The 19,087-nt window shown below is 34.4% G+C and overlaps 2 protein-coding genes across 2 annotated transcripts in view; one reads left to right on the forward strand and one right to left on the reverse strand.

The window, feature by feature from the left end:
* The window catches only part of LOC132092216 (heat shock factor protein 2-like), a 16,909-nt gene extending 6,192 nt beyond the window's left edge, over positions 1–10,717 (forward strand). The window contains exons 5-12 of the mRNA XM_059498362.1: positions 2,790–2,865; positions 2,989–3,050; positions 8,139–8,217; positions 8,536–8,660; positions 8,769–9,002; positions 9,592–9,694; positions 9,880–9,940; positions 10,014–10,717. Of these exons, the coding sequence (XP_059354345.1) occupies positions 2,790–2,865; positions 2,989–3,050; positions 8,139–8,217; positions 8,536–8,660; positions 8,769–9,002; positions 9,592–9,694; positions 9,880–9,940; positions 10,014–10,312 (1,039 nt within the window). The 3' untranslated portion in view covers positions 10,313–10,717. The remainder of the gene's footprint in view (positions 1–2,789; positions 2,866–2,988; positions 3,051–8,138; positions 8,218–8,535; positions 8,661–8,768; positions 9,003–9,591; positions 9,695–9,879; positions 9,941–10,013) is intronic.
* Positions 10,718–11,305: 588 nt separating this feature from the next.
* On the reverse strand, positions 11,306–16,453 carry LOC132092217 (serine incorporator 1-like). Its single transcript, XM_059498363.1, has 10 exons — positions 16,311–16,453; positions 14,487–14,648; positions 14,183–14,376; positions 13,938–14,017; positions 13,548–13,685; positions 13,269–13,438; positions 13,038–13,128; positions 12,812–12,953; positions 12,496–12,720; positions 11,306–12,226 (listed from the first exon to the last, which is right to left on the reverse strand). The coding sequence occupies exons 1-10, from the start codon at positions 16,347–16,349 to the stop codon at positions 12,088–12,090; spliced, it is 1,380 nt and encodes a 459-aa protein (XP_059354346.1). The 5' UTR covers positions 16,350–16,453; the 3' UTR covers positions 11,306–12,087.
* Between the last annotated feature and the right edge of the window lie 2,634 nt (positions 16,454–19,087).

A 19,087-nucleotide genomic window follows, 5' to 3' on the forward strand; every position in this document is an offset into this window, starting at 1 on the left:
GAATAATTAGTTAACTTAAAAATTCAACTAAAGATAAATATGGATTGGATTATATATATATTTTTTTTTTTTTACTCAAAATAATTATTTACTGGACCCCTAACTCTTATTGATTATTAATTATTATTATTAATTTATATTGATTATTAATTTATCAATAACACAAGGAAGTTTTCCTCTGTATGGAAATTTGGAGTAATTACCCCGTTCATAACTCTGGAAGTTATACAGAAATTAGTAATTATAGACTAATAAGTATTCTCCCTGTAATGTCAAAAGTCACTGAAAAATGGGTAGTGGAGCTAAAAATCACATATCTTAATAATAGTGCATTTTCCCTTCACCTTATGCAATTCAGTTTTAGGGAAAAAAAATATTCTACAGAAACCGCAAATTTTTTTATGTTGGAAAATATTACATATTTGATGGATAAAGGAGGTATAGTTGGTGCTGTATTCCTGTATTTTAAGAAAGCTTTTAAAACTGTAAATCATGAGATTTTACTTTCTCGGTTATTTAGTTTACATTTTTCAACTGAGTATTTAAATCGTATTTCGAAAATATAAAACAATGCAAACAGGTTATAAATGCAACATCAGATTACTCAGATTATAATATTGGAGTCCAACAAGGTTCTATTTTCAGCCCATTGTTGTTTAGGATGTATGTAAATGATTTACTAAATGTATGTCCTCCAGATGTCTTTTGTCAAATTTATTCGGATGATATTGAGTTGTATGTACATGCAAAAAGTCAACGACAGGCTGCACAAAAATTGACTGAAACTATGAATCAAGTTGCACAATGGCTTATAACTCATGTTTACATCTTAATGTCAAAAAAACTTTTGTATGCTTTTTTACTAAAAGGCCAGATTATAATGTGAAGGCAGATGTATTTGTCCAGGAACAAAAACTTGATTGAAGTAGTAAATGAATTTAAATATTTAGGATTATTATTGAATTCTCAACTTACTTTTAAAACACATGTAAAGAAAGTGGTAAATATAGTGAAATTCAATTTATTGAATTTCAGATTTATCAGAAATGGTTTGACCAATGAAGCAGCAGTTCTTCATTACTATTCTTCATATTACATGTTGCATGACTACCTGGACTCGGACATGTAGGTCTTTTCTTAAACCTGTTGAAATCATTTATAAACAAACTCCTGAGGTCTTGGATAAAAAACAAACAGTTTTCACCATTGTAGAATATTAAAGGGATAGTTCACCCAAAAATGAAAATTATAATTAATATAATTAATTATATAATATTAATATAATTAATTAATATAATAATAACTCAGGGTGAGTCGTTCCAAACCAGTAAGACCTCCATTTGTCTTCGGAACACAGTTTAAGATATTTTAGATTTAGTCCGAGAGCTCTCAGTCCCTCCATTGAAGCTGTGTGTATGGTACACTGTCCATGTCCAGAAAGGTAAGAAAAACATCATCAAAGTAGTCCATGTGACATCAGAGGGTCAGTTAGAATTTTTTGAAGCATCGAAAATACATTTTGGTCCAAAAATAGCAAAAACTACGACTTTATTCAGCATTGTCTTCTCTTCCGTGTCTGTTGTAAGACAGTTCAAAACAAAGCAGTTTGTCATATCCGGTCCGCGAACGAATCATTCGATGTAGCCGGATCTTTTTGAAACAGTTCACCAAATCGAACTAAATCGTTTTAAACGGTTCGCGTCTCCAATACGCATTAATCCACAAATGACTTAAGCTGTTAACTTGTTTAATGTGGCTGACATTCCCTCTGAGTTAAAACAAACCAGTATCCCGGAGTAATTCATGTACTCTAACAGTACACAGACTGAACTGCTGTGAAGAGGGAGATGAACACCGAGCCAAGACAGATAATGACTCGTTCACGTATCTGGCTCAGCTAGGTGTTCATCTTCAGTTCTCTCTTCACAGCAGTTCAGTCAGTGTACTGTTTGAGTAAATGAATTACTCTGGGATATTGGTTTGGTTGAACTCTTAGATATATTAGATGTATATTTTCTCTCTGCCCTTAACATCAACCTGCCAAAAGGGACTATGGATGAAAATTAGCTAAATCTAATTTAGTTGGCAAAATCTGACACATTTTACACCTTTATGTATTATTAATGTGCATTTTCCCTGATTTAAATAAATAATTAAAAACGATGTGTAATTAAAAAAATAAAATAAATTGTACTTCATTCATGACCTTTCCAACATGACTTTGTAATGCGTTGAGGTTGTGAAAGACAAGCATTTGTGGTTAAAAGAAAAGGGAATATATATAATATATTATTATTATTTTATTTTTTTTAAGAAAATGGCAAATTGTTTCGCTAGATCCCCTATTCCTTGGCTGGGATCATGTACAGCTCTTTGAATCTGCATTGAAACTGCAATTTGGACATTCAACCCATTGTGTCACATTGATGTCCATTATACGGAGAAAATTCCTGGTATGTTTTCCTCAAAAACCTTAATTTCTTTGCAACTGAAGACAGTAAGATATGAACATCGTGGATGGCAATTATCAAGTAAATTATTCTGGATTTTTTTTATTCTGGAAGTGAACTAATCCTTTTAAACTTGTCCATGTGCATTTTCCCAGAAGTTAAGGGAACAGACAGACTAATCACTAATTGTGATTTAATAATGCCCTGTTCAGCAATTACCAGTATGGTTAAACCACTCCGAATATCATAGTAACAGGAACAATGACCTACACTCTGACATCAAGGCGTGTTCTTTAGAAAATGTATAACTCATTCTCTTTACTGTTGTCTTTTCTTCAGAGAGAATGAAGCTCTTTGGACAGAGATTTCAGACCTCAGACAGAAACATGCACAGCAGCAGCAGGTCATAAAGGAGGTACGTTCTACTTGCATGTAGCAGCTTTGCAGACATTCCTATTGTAGTATATCAACATAAAATATGCACAACCTAATGAACAGGTTTGAATTCTAATGCCACTTTTTGTATTGTCCCTTCCAGCTGGTGCAGTTCATCTTCACATTGGTTCAGAACAATCGCATGTTAAATTTAAAACGCAAAAGGTAAGACTAAAAAGTATGTGTACGCATCTAATAAAAGAACCGGCATTTAGAGGTTTGGGGTCATTATGTTGTTGTTGTTGTTTTTTTTTATATAGAAAGAGAGAGAAATTACTTTTATTAAGCGAGAACACATGAAACTGATCATTGATGACAGTAAAGACTTATAACAGTAAAGAATTATATGTATATATATATATATATATATATATATATATATATATACATACAGTACAGACCAAACGTTTGGACACACCTTCTCATTCAAAGAGTTTTCTTTATTTTCATGACTATGAAAATTGTAGATTCACACTGAAGGCATCAAAACTATAAAACTGAATTAACACATGTGGAATTATATATGGAATTATATACATAACAAAAAAGTGTAAAACAACTGAAAATATGTCATATTCTAGGTTCTTCAAAGTAGCCACCTTTTGCTTTGATTACTGCTTTGCACACTCTTGGCATTCTCTTGATGAGCTTCAAGATGTAGTCACCTGAAATGGTCTTCCAACAGTCTTGAAGGAGTTCCCCGAGAGATGCTTAGCACTTGTTGGCCCTTTTGCCTTCTGTCTGCGGTCCAGCTCACCCCTAAACCATCTCGATTGGGTTCAGGTCCGGTGACTGTGGAGGCCAGGTCATCTGGCGCAGCAACCCATCACTCTCCTTCTTGGTCAAATAGCCCTTGATGCCTTCAGTGTGACTCTACAATTTTCAAAGTCATGAAAATAAAGAAAACTCTTTGAATGAGAAGGTGTGTCCAAACTTTTGGTCTGTACTGTTTATATATATATATATATATATATATATATATATATATATATATGTTTTAATAATAATAATAATAATAATATATATATATATATTTTTTTTTAAGTCATAAAGGGTTTTTTTTGAGGGCCACTTATGTAATTTTTTTAATATATTTTTTCTTACATCAAGAAACCGTATAATTTAGAAATAATAGGCTATTTTCTGTCCTGTTTTGACCCCCGTCATGGGAACGTTCTGTTTGAAAAGCCATGGTGGATTTTAGAATCGGAAGCAAACGCCCACTGGTATGATTGGCTAACAGTTGTGTATGTTATATCCTTCATAGATGGACGCTGCTGAGATTTAGGTTAAAAATGCATAAATGCTCCATACAAATAAAACGATCTGTGATAACAGAAAAAGCAATAGTGACCACATAATAAAAAAAGTTACTCACACGCAAACTTGTAGTCACATCCAATGGGCTATTTGCACGTTGCCGGCACGTTGGATTTCCAATCAGTGAGAGTGCCTAAAAATATTTCCAGTTTTCCTAAACGGAAGTGCAGAGTGCCTGAGAAACCCGAATCTTACCTTTTATATGTTTACAGGACTTATAATATCACTTAAAATGCAACTAAGATCTACGTTACTATACTGTCATTATTACTATACTATATATGTTAATTGAGCCATTGGCATTTGAAACTTGTGTATGTTTGGGTCTGGTGAATGAAATAAATTCATTCACCAATCTGTACTGTTCACATAATTAAAGTTGCCTTGGCTTGAACCCATGGTACTTGCACATACACAATGTCTTTTTCCTTAGCAATTATGTAAATGTACACATTATTGTAAATCCACAAAAAGGCTAAATACCTTAATACAAATTTAAAAATAAATAAAACATTTCAAAACAACTTTAGACTACATTAGCCTATAAAACATAATATAAACATTACATCGCATCTTTAAACCATCAACAAATATATTTTTTCTCAAAAATGCTGGCATTAAGTTGACTTATTTTGTGTAACATTTGAACTGAAGTAAATTGCCTTATGAGGCTTGGCCTGCATAAATATCCATTTCTCAATTCGGCACATTTTTTCCATCAACATTTTCAAAGCATATTCTTTTAATATTCTATTTTTACACACCATAAGTCATATTTTCAGATGAAAACACAGACTGTAAAAAATATTATCCTAATAGATATAGATACAAATGAAAAGATTTTATTTTAGGTAGCCTAATTACTGCAAAAAAAATCATAAAAATATACGGTATGCGCTACTTATAGACACCAGATAGATAATGATTCATGCAACAGTTGCTACACAAAACGGATAATAATAAAAACACACGGGAAATACAAACACGGATCTTTTAATAAGTGCAAAGCTACTACAATTATGTTAAATTATACAGATACAGTTATAAATAAGTTGAAGCTATAAATAAGTTAAAAGAACATACATTGAGTCCATAATGCAGGTAAAAATTTCTTTCTCCTTTTGACGGTCGTAAACTTTGATCAAATTGGCATTGCACTGTCTAGTTGTTTTTGGAGCCATATTTATCGTTTCATTTCTGTGTAGACCTGCTTTTGCCTCTCATGTTATTTACACAACATGTGCGAATCGGTGGGTGAGGCTAAACAGATAGTGATGTAGAATCAGGTGTTGATCTTTTTCTGCAGAGGCGGTTGTTGCGACGGAAATCACGTACTGTCCGAGTAGTAGCATTTGAATTTACTTAACAACCGTTAAAAAAAGGACATCTTTGGAACTAGGGCTGGGCGATATGGAGCAAAAAATATATCTCGACATATTTTGCTATATCTCGATATACGATATATATCTCTATCTTTACAGGAAAAATAACCCCCCAAAAACTACTGCAAAAACAAATCTGCCAAATATTACATGTTTAGGGCCCTATGAAACGTTTTATTTTTTCTTCACCATATGTTTTATTGTTACTTAATTCTGTGTTTTAGCATGTGTAATTATTTAAATGCTTAAAAACAACTTAATTAGTTCTTAAAAATTCTACACAAGTTCTTACAATAGCCTTATGTGAAATGTTTTTTCCCTTCAGAAATTCTGTGTATTTACATTTTTCTGGTTATCAAATGAAGGCATAAAACATTCATTTAATTTATCTTTTAATTATTTAAAATTAAGCAAACTTTATTTTTTGAACAATAGTAATAGATTTCTGGCAAATACTTTTATTTTGACGAACCGTTACAGTTCTGTGTATGTGATACTACGTTCTATGATGTGATATATGACGCTAGTTTTACTCCAATCAAACGGTCAGATGCTCATGAAGTGACTCTCAGAGCAGTTCTGGAGATGTTCTTCATGTGTTTACGTCCTGATTTAGTGAGATGACAGAAGCTGAAATCACCGGCGCGCGCTTCCGTGTGTTTAGCGATTCCCTCCACGTTTTCTGCATCGTGGAAATCATTGGGCCATACAGTAGACATCTGCCTGCTGTTCGCCCGACGTCTGAAAACCAAAGTATCTCCATATAATGGAGCCAGTTGTCCTTTTTTTTTTTTTAGACTAGTATCTGGGTACTTTTTGACCTTTTTGTTTTTCGATTATACTATGAATTCAACACTATTCAGCTCACATACTGTTTTTCGCCTATTATATAGTTTGAACTGCCTTAATTATCATTGCATTTAAAATACAACTAGATTTCATTTTAGCAGGGAAGTATGCAATTTTTGATGGAATGAGAGTTTAGCCACACTATTACGTCATAAAGTGGCATATTAGCAACCTGCCATTTTGGCTGATTAGCTTCAATATAAGCAGTTTTTTAGACTAAAGAGAAAGTTTGAGTTCTGAAACTTACAGGATGTTTTTATAGTACAATGATCTCTTATATGTCAAAAGATCTAAGGAATTTACATTTCTCAGTTCATGACCCCTTTAAATCCATTCATTTGAACTTTGTATTCATCAAATAATTCTGAATAAAAAAGGGGACACCGGTTGCAAAATTCACTTTTATAAGGTGTTTGCATATAAATGCGTCTTAGCAGTCTGTGGACACAACTGCCCTACAATAAAAAAAAAAAAAATTCATCCCCAGAAAACCTAAACAGTCTCTTATCAAGCCGTTTTGATTTTGAGCAATATGGTGTCATACTGCTCAGGCCCCACCCATGACCGCCAACAGACTGTCCCATATTAGCATATCTCCACCCTCAGCCAGTTGTACACTGTTTGCCATTTTCTCTGCGAACATTAGAGTCTTAAAATTCTCCTGACATCAGAGCCACTGAGGACGTACTGGATAAGTTTAGTTTTTGATGGTAACGCGCCACAGAATACATCTAAATTTGTTTATGTCAGCACAAATCATTCTACACCAGACTACTTTCTGAGTGAGGGACAATTCAAGGCAAGTTTTGCTAAAAAGTTCAAAATCAAACATGAATCTTTTATCCACTGTTTATGATCCAGCTGCACCTCAGAAAGAAGTAAGTCTCACACTATATTTGTTATGATTATTTGCAAATCGCTGCCTTCCACTGTAAGAGAAGTCAGGGTGAGCAGAGCTCATTAGCATTTAAAGAGACATGCACCGAAACGGGTCGCTGTGAACACGGCTGATTTTGGCATGATAAAAAAGGTGTTGTTTTACACGACCACAGCGGAATTTTAAACAAAGTATGTTATAAACATTTCATGAAGACTAAAGAACCATACTAACTTGTGTGAAATGGGCATCCGATGTCCTCATTAACAGTTTTTAATAAGCACATCAGTTTTTAACATTGATGATGATAAGAAATGTTTCTTGAGCACCAAATCAGTGTATTAGAATAATTGTTGAAGTCTGGATTAATAGCTGTTGAAATTTCATCTTTGCCATCACAGGAATAGATTACATTTTAAATTATATTAAAATAGAAAGCAGTTATTTAAAACCAGTAATATTTTACACTATTATTGTTTTTACTGTATTTTAAATAACAAATATAACCTTTGTAAGCAAAAAAATGTCTTTCAAAAAAAAAAATTTTAAATCCAAGACCCAAGACTATTGAATGATAGTTTTAAGTAAATTTCATATTGTCATATTTTTGACCAAGTATCATTATCAAAGATGAGAATTGTAAAAAAAAAAAAAAAATCTCTTGATTCATAAATTATTTTTGTCTTTTTTTAGTTTTTTTATATATATATATATATATATATATATATATATATATATCATTCTGATTTATTTTTATCAATTAAAAACATATTAATATACTTTTTACTATTATTAATATGCGCCTTACTTGCTTTCTGATTACAGACCGCTTGCTCTGAGCAGTAATGGAAAGAAGTCAAAATTCATCCACCAGATCTTTGAGGAACCTATGGACCACAGCAAAGTAGGTTTAGAACCATCCAGAGGTGATTTAGGTTCCATGCACTTCGTCTCTCCTTTCCCGGAGGAAACATTTTGTCAGTTGTTTTGTAATTGTAATGTTGCTATTCATTATCTTGCATTTTTCTCTCTTGATGAGATTTGAGGCAGGGTTCACTTTGTGTGAAATTGTCCTGCCACTGGATATGAACCTTAAATTGTGCGAATCATCGTTAAATTCACGTTGGTGGGGGACCGATTTATTTATATAAACATGATATTCCTCAATATTGAAACTTGAAGATCTGTTCATCAGAGACTCATCTTTTGCTGTCTCTGTTAGTCCCCAGCAAATGGACTCAATGGATTGAAAAACAGCTCTGACATTTCTGAAGATGTCGTCATTTGTGACATCACAGATGAAGATACGGAGTTTATAGATGGCGTATCTGTACCGGCTGACCAAGTGTAAGCATTTAGGGGTTGATTCAAAGCATCGCACCTCTCACCTCTTTTGCATGAGGTTTTGTGGCAGAAAATTAGAAATGAGGTCTGTTTTTTTTTTTTTTCTTACAGAGATGCTGAAATTGTGGAAGTGGCTTATGAAAGCAGTCCAAATAAAAGAAACGACAGCACAATTGGAAGTGTAACAAATTCAATCACTCAACAAGAAGCAGTACCCAAAAGCACCGCAAGCATCCTGCAATTGAACAAACCGTCAGGTCTAAGTTCAGAGGATCCAGTGAAGCTGATGGACTCTATTCTCAGCGAAAATGGAGCCCTTTCACAAAACATAAACCTTCTTGGCAAGTAAGTAGGCCAGTGTTGCCCATATATAATATAAGTCTGCTAAGATTTGATATCTCTTGTGATGAGCTCTTCACTTGGCAAGAGAAATGAAACAAAAACAAAAAACGCTTCTTGCTGTACGTTTTTTAGTAATCAAGTATTATTCTAACTCTGAGAACATATTTATGGAAGCCAAATTCTGCCACATAAGAAAACAAATCGTGTTTTGGTAATCAATAATCCACAATTTTTACTTAATCTCATAATTAAATGATCTCATAAATTCAGCTTTTTATATTATAATTTATAATATAAAAGAGTTATCGTACATTTTTATTTCTCATAATATTTTTATTTTTATCTAGTAATTATGACTTTTTCTCATATTTTTTTTCCATCATACTTAGTATCTCATATTTATTACGTTGTCTATCAAGGTTTTTTTCCCCTTCATGTGGTGTAAGTGGGCTTCGCTTGAATTTGAATTTGAATGGGTTCAACGAAGTTCAAGCTTTACATCTCTCTTTTTATTTCTTTATTTTTATTGGTGAGACGCTTCTGCTTTAAGCATATTCAGTGAATATTTCCATTGTAAATTGAATCACTACAGAGTTGAGTTGATGGACTATCTGGACAGTATTGACTGCAGTCTGGAAGACTTCCAGGCCATGTTGTATGGAAAACAGTTCAGCATTGATCCAGATATCATAGAGGTATGTTTGGAGATTCTAAGCCAGTCTATCCACACATCTTCCTTTTATTTCCTTTTGTTGAAAATCTCTAAAATTTCCACTGATGCGTTGCTCAGCTGCTATAATTCACCATGGTTACCAGTTTCATTTTATTCTGCATTGTCATATTTTTTATAAAGTTTTTTTTTTTTTTTTGCTGTTGGCAGGAAGCGTTCTCGGAAACAAAGGGTAATGCCAACAAAGGTAAGTCTGAGCCTGGCAACACAGGTAAGTGTTGTATGTTCCTCTGTAAAATATTATCCACTGTCACTGACACTAGCGTGTCGGTTCCTTCGTTCAGATAAGCAGCTGATCCAGTACACAACCTGCCCTCTGCTGGCCTTCCTGGATGGAGGCACCCCTCTGGCCCCATCAGATCCTCCAGCTGAAAACCTGACCCAATCTATCCTGCCCCGGAGCCCTGAAGAACCCGCAGACCTGTTGGACAAGGCCCTGGAGATGGAGAACGAGATTCCTCGCAGCTCTCTGATCCGTCTGGAGCCCCTCACAGAGGAAGAGGCGAGCGAGACCACGCTGTTCTATCTGTGTGAACTGAACTCTGACCTGCCCAGCGCCGACACGCCACAGCTCGATATCTGAAAGCGAATTAGCCTGGAAAACAGGGACTGGACCTTTTCAATTTTTGTAAATATTCATCAAAATGATGATATTTATTAGCCAGAATTTTTTTTGGTACCATCTGTCCCTCAGTTTGACATTCCTTCCTTTCACAGATACTCCTAGTTACTGTTCACTAGTTAGTGTTCCTTACAATATTTCCATCAGGAGATCAGGCTGCAGTTATGTTGCTGATTTATATTGCAGCTGTTTTGTGAAGCACGCGTTGTCCTGTTTTATTGTTGAACAGTTCAGAAAATGTTAGTTATCCTTTATGTATGGTATAGAAGTGCCTGCCTGATGTTCTCATGTCACTGAAAATAGATGTGAAGACTTTGGCTTATGGTTAGTTCCATAATATTGGACAATACACAGTGATTGTTGTTACTGTGAGATATTCATCATTATAAAAAAAGCTTTGTAGTCGCATTAAAGGTGGATTCTGGTGTTTATCACACACACACACACACACACACACACACATATATATATATATATATATATCACGTAATTGTTTCAACTGCGAAAAGATGTATAAACCAGCTTCTGTTGTGAACGTCACGAATGTTAAATTTACCCCAGTAAATACATACATTAGCAGTTAGCTGGAACAATACATGGAGCATTTTGGAAAAAAGACATATTTACTACATTATATTTATATATATATATATATATACACACTAATTTGAGTAGTGACATAATGTAATCAGAAATGTATATAAAAACTTCCATTTGTGCTATTTAAATGATTCTTTGTAAGTGCTGGTTATTACACCTAAACTTTAACATTATGGTAATGTACCAAACAGGACGGTTCCAAGTTTAACTTGTACCATTATTTGTGAGATTAATTTCCTTTAAAAAAAATGTTTCTAGGTAAATAGGTATTCGGAAACTTGAACCGTAATCAAATTAAATCATGAAACCTGTCAATACCCAGTTCTATTTAGAAACTCCAATGAGAAAATAATCTGGGATTTAAACCTTTAATAAGAGGACATGGTAGGAGAGTACAATGCACTTGTCAAAAGGCAAAAAATAACACTGACATAAAACAAAAACATATGTGAGAACTGCAGTCAAGAAAACCACCAACCTGCTTAATACAATAAAGGAAAACACAAGTAATCTATTCAGGGGTTTTTTCAGCGAATGATAATATATTCAGTGCAAAACATTGTTTAGCACACACATTGGCTACAATAATTAAATGAATAGTGCTTAAACAACTAACATGTGCAAGTTGCAAAATGGTTAGCGCCATTACAGTCATGTTCATGATGCAAATCATCAAGAAGCGAAATGCATGACAAAATCTACAATTTTAAGTTGCCTGTAAATTTTTCACATGTTAATTCAACACTGTATATGCACGTTCTATAGGAAACTATGGATGTCATGATTTCTGGGAAAACATAACCTGCATTTTCACAAATAACTTGAGATACATTGTATTTATTTTTTTAGACCATACAGAGATTATTCAATTTTGAAGAACACATTCTTGAAGGAAATATTAACATCACAGGAAACCCAAGCGATGTTTTTCATTTATTTCAGCTCTTATATGAATTAATAAACTCCTACATAAAAGCATGCAAGGTTAAAAAACAACAACAACAACACATGTAGGGTCAGCTGAACGAACAAAACACTCAAGTATTTACATTTAGACCCTACTATCCCTATACATGTGGATTTTCACATAATTAATGGCGGATTCATATTGCAAGCTTTTATTTCTATCCATCCTCTCAGTCGAAATCACGGTTAGTGAGGACCAGCGGAGCCACCAGGGTCCACACGTACAGAGAGATGCAGATCCAACTGGAGGTGATTTTCACCCACACAGAGGGCCACTTGCTGGTCATAGTCTCATAATTGGCATCAGGGCTATAAAATTGAAATGAAAGGCACATACAGTAGATATTGAAAACTGCTGGTTAATATAGTCAATATTTTAATTGAATTCATTTTAACTCTACATACAGAATTCCACAAATGAAATCAAACATTTTAATATAGTGTGGAACAATTTGATAAATGCCTTTTTGAAAATATGCCCTTTATCTTTTTCCAAAATAGGCCTAGTCAAACTAAGACATGATTACCAATACACTGTGCACTTAAACTAATAAAAACATCATCACATGGGCACATACCTGTACCAGTTTGTCAGTGTCATCATGATGTACAGAGAAGCCAAGAAGAGCATGAAGTGGAAGAAAGAGTAGCTATAGGTGACTCCGTCTTTCTCATTGTCAAAGGCACGGCTGGTGCCATCACCCACTTCAAAGTTCTCTGGAGCGGGACCGTCCTCGATCAGAGCAGACTCGTCGCTGCTGAGGGTCAGTTTGTTCACTTGGGCATTGCTGGAGTTGCGGATGCTGAGGAATTAAAAAGACAAATTTGACTGCTGTATAGAATAATAGCTGCAAAAATAGGTCATATCTTTTAACAAATTATCAACTTGCTTACCTGGAGTACAGCACACACATCAGGAACAAAATCAAGCCCACAATGCCCTGGGCATCCCACCACTGAACAACACGGTCCTGACCAGCAGGGGTGGTACTGTTGAGGCCAATAATGCCAAGCAAGCTAGGGTTGCATTTGCGGTCTTTTGGGAAAAGAAAATCATTATTTTAAACTGATTTTATGAGCAACAGAATATTCATTTAAACAAATCTCTCTCAATCCTTACCAGGCTCATTGGTCATGGAAGACCAGGTCAGATACATGGTGTACAGTGTAACAATGGAGGACTGCAAGAGACCAGACCTGGGCTGGGACTCCTGGAGGAGGAAAGTAAAGACATCATTTAATTCTTGATGCTCACCTGATAAGACACGTATCCAAACCTTGAGCAGTTTTAATAAGGAGACCATCACAGTTCCAATACTAGTCATACAAACAGACGTTTTGTATTCATTACCTGGATTTTAGGCAAGACGGACATGACAGATGCACCAACGCACAGCAGCATGTTGATGCTGATGAAGACTTTGTTCTCAGTGCAGCCATCGGAGTGAGTGTAATACACATAGAACAAGATCAGAGAGATCAGTGACAGAGCGTAGTTCATGGCTGTGGCAGACAGAAGAGCTACGGATGGTAAAAAAATAAATTACGTTAGAACAATACAATCAATCTTATCTATGACCGCATAAAACGGGGACAATACCTTTAAAAATCAAGTTCTCTTAATGCATACCTGCGTACCAGCAACGAGAGTTTCCCTCCTCCATTTTTTCCACCCAGGACTCGTTCCAAGAGTGAGCAAAGTCGATCAAGAGCACCAACTGGATGAGGATGAAACAGAATGCTCCAGCCATGCCAATGTAAAACCAGACTGGAAGAGACCCGACAGAAGATCATCATGAGATCCTCACAAATAAATACGAGGAGCAACTCAAGTCTGCATAATCTCACTCTCTCATTTCTTAAGATGACCAAACACTGTACATATAATGTAAAAATACTTTTTAATTTGGTCACTACTGATAGAGGTAAATGGTAATTTAAAGTCACCTTATACCCTTACATTGTAAATCATGTAATTGCATGCATATTTCATATTTAAGGCAACAAAACAAAACTTCACCAGTAGTAAAGGGGCCTTCAGGAATGAAGAAAGCTCCAACTGTAATAGCAGTGGCAGCCGCAAACTTGAAGAACCAAAACCTGGAGAAGATAAGAATATTTCAAAGATTAGTGAGGCTCAACGAGACGTTTCTGAAATTATTTGCATGTTAAACCTGTGTCTCGCTCATAAGGATTCAAATCTTCAAACTGTTAGAGTTAGAGGTCAAGACTTTAACCATTAGGTCACATCAACAGCCTACATACCCGTTATGCACAGCAGCTCTTGGGTCCTGGCTGCTCTTGACCTTTACCATGATGAGAGAGAAGAGCAGGAAGAACATGGCCATCCCAAAGCACACACGATACACAGCCTTATAGCCCACCAGCACATCGCAATTCACATGACCTTTGACTCCCGGGATGGACGACCCCGTTCCTCCTTCACAAAAGCCTGGAATCTGCAGTGACGTAAAAATAAACAACAACAACAACACAATCAGAATGCTTCAGCTGCAACCCTGTTAAACAAATACAAAACTTTAATTCACAAGAAACAGTGCTGGGTCACCTTCTTCAGATGCCCCTCCATGCCTGGCATGAGCATGATGCAGGCGATGCCCACACCCAGCAGCATAAAGAAGGCATAGATCAGCCGAGAGACTGTGGAGTTGTTTCCACTCGGGCAGCATCTGCACAGCAGGCAGGGAGCACTGCCACAAAGGCAAGGAATCTGCAGAGGAGATAAAAAAAAAGAAAGAAAAAGCACATTAAAGGTGATGTAAGCCATTTCTGTGAAATCTGTCAGGTACTAGTACCCTAAATATATATAGTAAGCAATGAATGAGTCATAATTAGGCATGCATTGTGCATGACATTGTGACTAAAAATCATCAAATTATTTTTTCATAAACATATGGCCATTGATAAATGACACTATTTTTATTAACAACGAGAAGCTTAATACTGCAAATTAATTTAGGCATTACAATAACTTAATGTAACATATGAAGGATGGGTAAGTAATGCTTTTTAAATGTGCTTTTAAAAATGCAATGCAAATGAAAATCTCAATATCCAATAAGATGCCAAATCGATCATCTCTAGACATAAAAAGTCTCATTCTTCAAAATGAGCAGGGCTGGTTGACGCATAAACACTGTGACTTCAAAGTGACTCATAACAGTGCTTAAAAATAGAAGCATCATCCCTCATTTGTACTCGGGGTAAAACATCAGGCAAAGCTTGTGCCTAAATGTGTCTGGCTTTACATAACAAAAACAGAGCGTTTAGATGCGATCAATTAAGACATTAAATACTTCCAAAATAAACACCTGGAGAAACATCTTCTAAAAAGTGTTAACACTACTAAAGTTCGGAATCCTTGAGAACATTAGGATTTATTTATTTCTTAAATAATTATTCTATGCTGAACAAGGCTGCATCTATTTGGTCAAAAATACAATAAAACAGTAATGTGTTGAATATCATTACAATTTGAAATATCTTTTTCTATTTATTCCTGTGATTGCAAAGCTGAAATTTCAGCAGCCATTACTCCAGTCTTCAATGTCGCAGGATTCTCAGTCAGAAATAATTGTAATATGCTAATTTGGTGCTCAAGAAACGTTTTATCAATGTGCTGCTTAATACTTTTTGGAATTGTAACATTTTCAGGATTCTTTTAGCAATATATAAAGTTCAAAAGATCAGATTTATTAATTTATTTTACAATATGTCTCAACACAGCATAGTACTTGTTCATGAATAAAAGTTCATTTTTAGTGTTACTTAACAGTAAATAGTGTTACTCTGTTGAGTGTGTTTGTAATGAGCTTACATCTAATCGCAACATCCAAACTACCATGTGCTCTTCTTTGAAAACCTCATGTTATGGTGGAATGTCATCTTGTATGTGTGTCCCATTTAAAACACCCCAAAATCATATCGCCGACAAAACAACATCTTTGATTATTTGGCTGCAATTGCGAGAACAGTATTAATATGTGTTGCTTGGCGATGCAAATTACGCAAAACATAACAATACACAATTGTCTATACAAAAACATATTGTGCTTCATCACAACAGGGGAAACACCCAACATCACACTGTACATTTTACGCTTGTAAACCAAAAACAACTGATTTGAATCACACCAAAACATAGTGAAATTAATGAATATGCTGTTATGTTTCATTCTTGGTAATTATTCAACAGATGCAGTGGGTTTTTATTAATTTAGAGCGTCGCTAAGGGCCCCGACACCATTTTCTCTTTCGCTTCTTTCACGATGCGGATGTCATCAGCTACACATGATAAACTCGCTGAAAACCAAATAGTTATTTACCTTCGATAATACTGATATATCATCAGTATATTTATATGTAAACGTACCCAACTGGCCATGGAACAAAGCCCGAGTACGGCCCCCATGTTCAGCGGTGATGCGCGATGTTTCTCAGGACGGGTTTGAAAATGGAGGCTGTGTGTTTACAATGTAGCTCCGCCGTCTGGTGAAGACGGAAACCACAGGTTTCTTTCACATTAAACTTTTCAAAATAAAACATCATTCTTTCACGCAGACGAGTCATAAAGAAATAGGGAAATTTTTTTTACATTTTAAGTCTAAAAAAAAAAAAAAAAAAAAAATGGGGGGGGGATACAAACCCACAGTTAATTATTTATAAACACAAGTCATAATTTTTTTTAAAAATAAATAAATAATAAAAACTGAGAAAAATGGGAAGTACATAATGAAAAATGGAAGAATTTTAGGCTAGCCCTTTTTATATTTTGTTATAAATTGCACAAAGTTATCCTATATATTTATAGCTTCATATTCATTGTTTATTTATGTGTTTATGGATTGATTGATTGATATATATATATATATATATATATATATATATATATATATATATATATATATATATATATATATATATATATATATATATAACAAGTTCAGAATAGAATAGAATAGAATAGAACAGGGTTCCTCAAATCTTGCCCTTGAGGACCAATGCACTGCCGAGTTTAGCTCCAACCCTGTGATTTTCTAATGATCCTGAAGACACCGACTGGCATTGATTAGCATGCTCAGGTGTGGTTGATTAGGGTTAGAAATAAACTCTGCAGTAAAGTGGATCTCGAGGTCCAGATTTGAGGATCCCTGGAATAGAAGTTATTGCAACTTTGAAAATTGACTCAGCTTACTCTTGATTTAAATACTCACAATAAATCTTGAGATGTACATTTTGTTTGTCTCTAAGAGGTTTCCGTTGCAATATATAAAAAATGCTTTTTATTTCTAAATATTTCTAAATACAGAATAATGATTAAGTAACAAACAATTAGCTTCCAACTAAAATAAAATAAAAATTACATTCTTAAAAAAGAATAAATTGTTATATTGTAACATCTGCTTATTGCATGTTTACAAATTTACAGTAACTATTATTATTATAAAATAAACTCCAAAAACAAGGTGTTCAAATAGTGTGCAGCATTGTACACTGTGGAAGAAAAGGCAGAGCATTTAAGTTCACATTTTTGTGGAATAATATGTCTGCATAAATAATGCATGAAAAATGACAGTAATGAAACAGAAACTACGAAAATCTGGATTCAGCTAATGGAAACAGCAGTGCAGTAATGGAAGTCAAACTGTCACTTAATCCAGGTAGTAACTGGCACTGAGGAAACTGATTAAATAAAAGGGAGCTCTAGAATATCTGTGTTCTGAGAAAGTCACTCTGGGAAATGTTATCGGTCACAGTCTGATGTGAATGTCAGATTTACATGCACTATTTTTAGGAGCAGCACATCAAAATGTGATGGCAGAAAAATTCATCCACTGAGATGTTGTTTCTCAACATGAAGTCTTAATCTTGCAAGTCTCATCTCTTTATTTGTAAGGATTAAACACATTTTACATTTCCACAGCGGCTGTGGAACAGCCAATTTAAATATGATTTCTATCTCTAGGTTTATTTGTGAGATTAGGCAGTATTGATACTTTACATAAGAGCTGTAACTGGCCCCGAATGTCTTATGAAATGGCCACCGGTCTGTGATACACTTATTCACCCTAGAATTTCACCAGGGAAAGCAACAAGTGGTAAATGTGTTATTCTGGTATCATTGCTATTTTAAAGTTAATATTCTTTACGTACAAAGTTTTCATGTCTTTCTGTATTCCAAATAGATGATACTAATTATATTGATGGATCTCAGGGACGATTAAGGACACTGTAGTTCTAATTCTATCACGTCACTGTCATCATCACATTAGAATCCATAAGTGATCCTTTAAACTACTAGTTTTGATTAGTGAATCTAATAATTAGTTTAAACACCTTTGACTTTGAGGCTTTAGTTTAATATTATCTTGTACATTTGTCTGATAACAGGTGATTTACCATATAAACCAACCAAATCAGGATTACGCAAAGCAACAGGACATGTGATTCAGGCTTTAATAGTCAAATTAACAAATAGTTATTCATTTTGTTAACTGCAATTTCTCCCTCTGGTTCCTGCACCATCTGCCTTTTCTCAAGAGAGCTGGGTTGCCTTTTTCATGTTTAATCACTTCATATTTATTTATTTATTTATTCAGGAAAATCTCTCTTTTAGTCACTCTTTTAAATCAAAACTCTTTTGGTCTACAGACATTTCATAATTAAACACATGCCCTTGGGCTACCAGGATTCATTTTATTTTTGGAATCGACAAATGGGATGAAGTGGATGCGGTGTAGTCAAGTGGAGCAGGATCGTACAGAAGTAATTATCCTCAGCCAGGTCAGAGGGTTACTGTTTTGTTTGTTAAAGGGGAGGATTGTGGTTGCATAAGGTGTAAAAGGTAGTTGTAAGAAACAGATTATTATTTGACCCAATTTTATATATATTAAGCTTCTATGATATGATATTATTATTAATATATCTATTCAAAGGATATATATAAAGGATATTATTATCATAACATAGTAAACGTATTAAATTAGAGACGTTAATATACATAAATATAACTTAGAGACATTTATGATATAATATATTAGAGGCTACTTGTGCACATACAATAATGGAATTCAAATATTTTTATGTTTTAAAAAGTTATGTAATTATTCCCGTTCAAATATAATATAATATAATATAATATAATATAAT

Source organism: Carassius carassius, chromosome 18 (assembly GCF_963082965.1).
Source record: "Carassius carassius chromosome 18, fCarCar2.1, whole genome shotgun sequence".
In the NCBI taxonomy this organism is placed as follows: Eukaryota; Metazoa; Chordata; class Actinopteri; order Cypriniformes; family Cyprinidae; genus Carassius; species Carassius carassius.

Bases quoted from the DNA above. Each gene is read 5' to 3' on its own strand.
- LOC132092217 (XM_059498363.1), bottom strand. From the start codon at position 16,349: ATGGGGGCCGTACTCGGGCTTTGTTCCATGGCCAGTTGG. The intron at 12,954-13,037 runs GTAAGGATTGAG...TTTTCCCAAAAG, and splicing joins TTCCATGACCAATGAGCCTG to ACCGCAAATGCAACCCTAGC. The intron at 12,721-12,811 runs GTAAGCAAGTTG...TTAATTCCTCAG, and splicing joins ATGTGTGTGCTGTACTCCAG to CATCCGCAACTCCAGCAATG.